Below are 3,087 nucleotides of genomic sequence, written 5' to 3' on the forward strand. Positions count from 1 at the left end.
TGAGTGCCTTTGTGTTTGCACACAACAAATCCATGGACATGTTCCTAATGAACCAAACTAAACTAGGTCCAAGGAGTTTTAGTTTAAATGAGCCAGAAGGACTTTTAAAGTTTCTGGAAAACCCACTTGTGCAAACAGCAGTTACAAAGGCCCCTTGCAACTAATGACCATGAGGGCAGCATTATAGCTATGTACTGTAGAACTTTTCTAACAGAGTTCATATTTTGTTATAGCATTTTAAAGTGTTTGTTTGAAATAACTATCCAAAGGCTATTGGCCTTTGGATTTAATACAGAAATTTTAGCTGAATTTGTTAACTGACAGTCTATCAAATTTAAATTAAAAAAAATATGAGGGAACACTGATAAACACACTGCAATGCAAGGCAATTCACCTTCAGGTATATGGAAGGATGCAAATGAGGATGATATGCTAGCTTTAATTCAACACTAAAAATGTAATTTATACATTCAATTTGTGCACTAGTGATAAACCACTCTAATTGCTTTTCTTCCAATGTCAATAAAATCCTCCTCACACTGACCAGAATAGCATAATTAATTGAAAGTACCAAGTATGCACTATTAATATAAATCCCTGGCACACGTACCAAGAAAAAAAAATTATAACATCTGTTTCCTTAGCTCCTTAGGTCAAGTAAAATAAAAAAACCCTAGGTGTCATTTAACAGCGCCACCTGCTGTCCAATTGTGAGCCATATTAGAAAGCTTGCAATGTTGCAAAGATTAATCCACCACTACAGAGGAAACTTCTATTGACATAAGAGCTACATACAGTGCGAAAGAGACATTCCAGAAAAGACAGGAGAGGAAATTAAGTTTTCATGAATAATACATTTTAGATTTGGCCTCTGTTACTTGGGATTAAGATTTCATGACTCAACCACACTAATCCAATTTGGGGGAGGCATTCAGTAGAGAGAGAACTTTTACTATCCAGTTACATTCACTGCTAGTGTTATAAATAATAAAACTAACAAGTGAACATAAGACTGAGCTTGGGGCAATGGACTTGAAAACTGAGCTTGGGACAAGCTTAAGGAGAGTTGTGGATATAATCAAACATTTTTGTTCAGAAGTTGAATTCTATTTAAAATGTTCTGCTTTTAGAAATGCTGAAAACCTTAAAACTTTTTTGTTCTTAAATAAAGGAAATTTGAGTTAATATCACCGTTAAATTTGCTAACTTCTGCTGCCCAGACATGCTTCAAAACAAAATTATTCAGCTGATCAAAAATTTACCAAATACATTCAATAAAAAAGTTACTGAAAACCATTTTTCATGGGGCAGTTAAAATTAATTTTAAAAGTTACTGATAAAATACTGTTGGCTCATCTCTTCCAGTAGAAATTAGAAAAGAAAATATGGACATGAGACATTTAAGGACACTGGTCCCCTGTCTCTCTAAGATGAGCGACTACAAAAAAAGGAGTAACTGATGGTGCCAAGGAATGAAAGGAGATGTGTGGAAGTCCCAAGTCTACAATTCAGAAAAATCTTCTCTCTACAGAAAATCTCCATGCTACCCTACTTTGGACATGTTTCATTGCAACATAAATGCACATACTTGTCACACAAACGTAATTTATTTATTTATTTATTTATTTATTTATTTTTACCTTTCCTTCTATTTCTGTGTTTGCCTTCTTTAGGGTCTTTAGATTTTCCCTTCTTTTCTTCCCCCGATTCTCCATCACTCACAGTTAGCTTATGTCTCAGCAGCCTGTGTCTATATCTAGGTTTCTTTGATTCTTCATCATCTGAATCTGATTCAGAATTCTCTTCCTTTTCATTCTCCTCTGTCAAAGAGAAAATTCAGCATAGAACTCATATTGGTAATGGCTTTCCCATTTAAATTCATTGTGGGCAAATGTTATGCATCATCAGGAAACTATAAACAAACACATAGCTGTATGTTGGTATTACAAATATTCTAATTTTGTATAAGACGACACATGAATTAGCAGCTATGCTTACCAGTAATATGTATGTCATGTATTTTAATGGTTCATCTTTTTTTAATGAATTGCATGTTACTCAATATACTCAGAGGTTTTATGAACTGGTTACAAAATCTGGCACAAAAAATAAAAAGATCTTGAACAAGTCAAAGAATAATCACAGAACCATGCAAACCTGCTGAACTGATCTCAGATTACAAGTGACTATTGATTTGTTAGGTTTAAAGTTGGCCAGAATTTACTGACTTTATTCTAATTTTCCACTGGAAACTTTTTGAAATTTTGACAGCTACTAAAGCACCAGTTTTTGTCACTTGTTGGTGCTCACCGTCATCTCCTGTGTTTTCATTTTGCTTTCCAGTTTTCTTTTTTCCTTCATCCAGCTCTTCATCTGAAGATGCATCCTCATCAGAGGAAAGATTGGCTTTGATTTCTTCTAAAAGCATTTTCTTGGCAATTCTTTGAAGTAAAACAAAACACACCTAAGTATGCCATTGCTTAAACAAATTGGTGAATGACAAATCTAGGCCTACACAATTCAGAACTTCAGAAAAAAAAGTAACTGAAAGCTGCACAAAAATGTGCATGGAGAAAAATAATGGCAGTAATGACAGGTTATCCTAATTTCTCATGTTTACATTAAGGTGTTAATCTGCTTTATGAAAATCTCTATAATGCTCTTTAAAAAAAAACCCTTAAATTTGGAGACGTTTTAAAAACGAAAAGCATGTTTAAAAATGTAAGTAACTTTTAGTAATTTGAACCTTTTCATTCTCTCCCCGCCCCAACGTCTTATACTTTTTTCAGGCCCCATTTTCTCTAGTCAGTTTTGCTGCAATGAGGCTGAACCCGTTCATCTTATTAGTTCTATTGGTTTCAAGAACATGAAGATGCTGTAGATCACATCCCTAAGGCACAGATCATCAAAGATACTTAAGGAATCTTAACTCCTTTGAGAATCAGTCCCTAAATGATTATGGACAGCAAAAGCTTTAGCAACTATGAAATGCTGGGTGATTTCTCACACACACGCACGCACGCACGCGCACACACACACACACACACAATTAATGGCTAAGGCAGTACATACTGAACTCCTAAATGA

At 34.6% G+C, this 3,087-nt stretch overlaps 1 protein-coding gene across 3 annotated transcripts in view; it reads right to left on the reverse strand.

Moving 5' to 3' along the window:
- The window catches only part of ATRX (ATRX, chromatin remodeler), a 211,655-nt gene that overhangs the window by 113,342 nt on the left and 95,226 nt on the right, over positions 1-3,087 (reverse strand). For all 3 annotated transcript variants that reach the window (XM_019521505.1, XM_019521507.1, XM_019521506.1), the window contains 2 exons: positions 2,311-2,441; positions 1,641-1,820 (listed from right to left, as the gene is read on the reverse strand). In XM_019521505.1, the coding sequence (XP_019377050.1) occupies positions 1,641-1,820; positions 2,311-2,441 (311 nt within the window). The remainder of the gene's footprint in view (positions 1-1,640; positions 1,821-2,310; positions 2,442-3,087) is intronic.

The sequence above is a fragment of the Gavialis gangeticus genome, unplaced genomic scaffold (assembly GCF_001723915.1).
Source record: "Gavialis gangeticus isolate Ggan-Ray unplaced genomic scaffold, GavGan_comp1, whole genome shotgun sequence".
NCBI classification, from domain to species: Eukaryota; Metazoa; Chordata; order Crocodylia; family Gavialidae; genus Gavialis; species Gavialis gangeticus.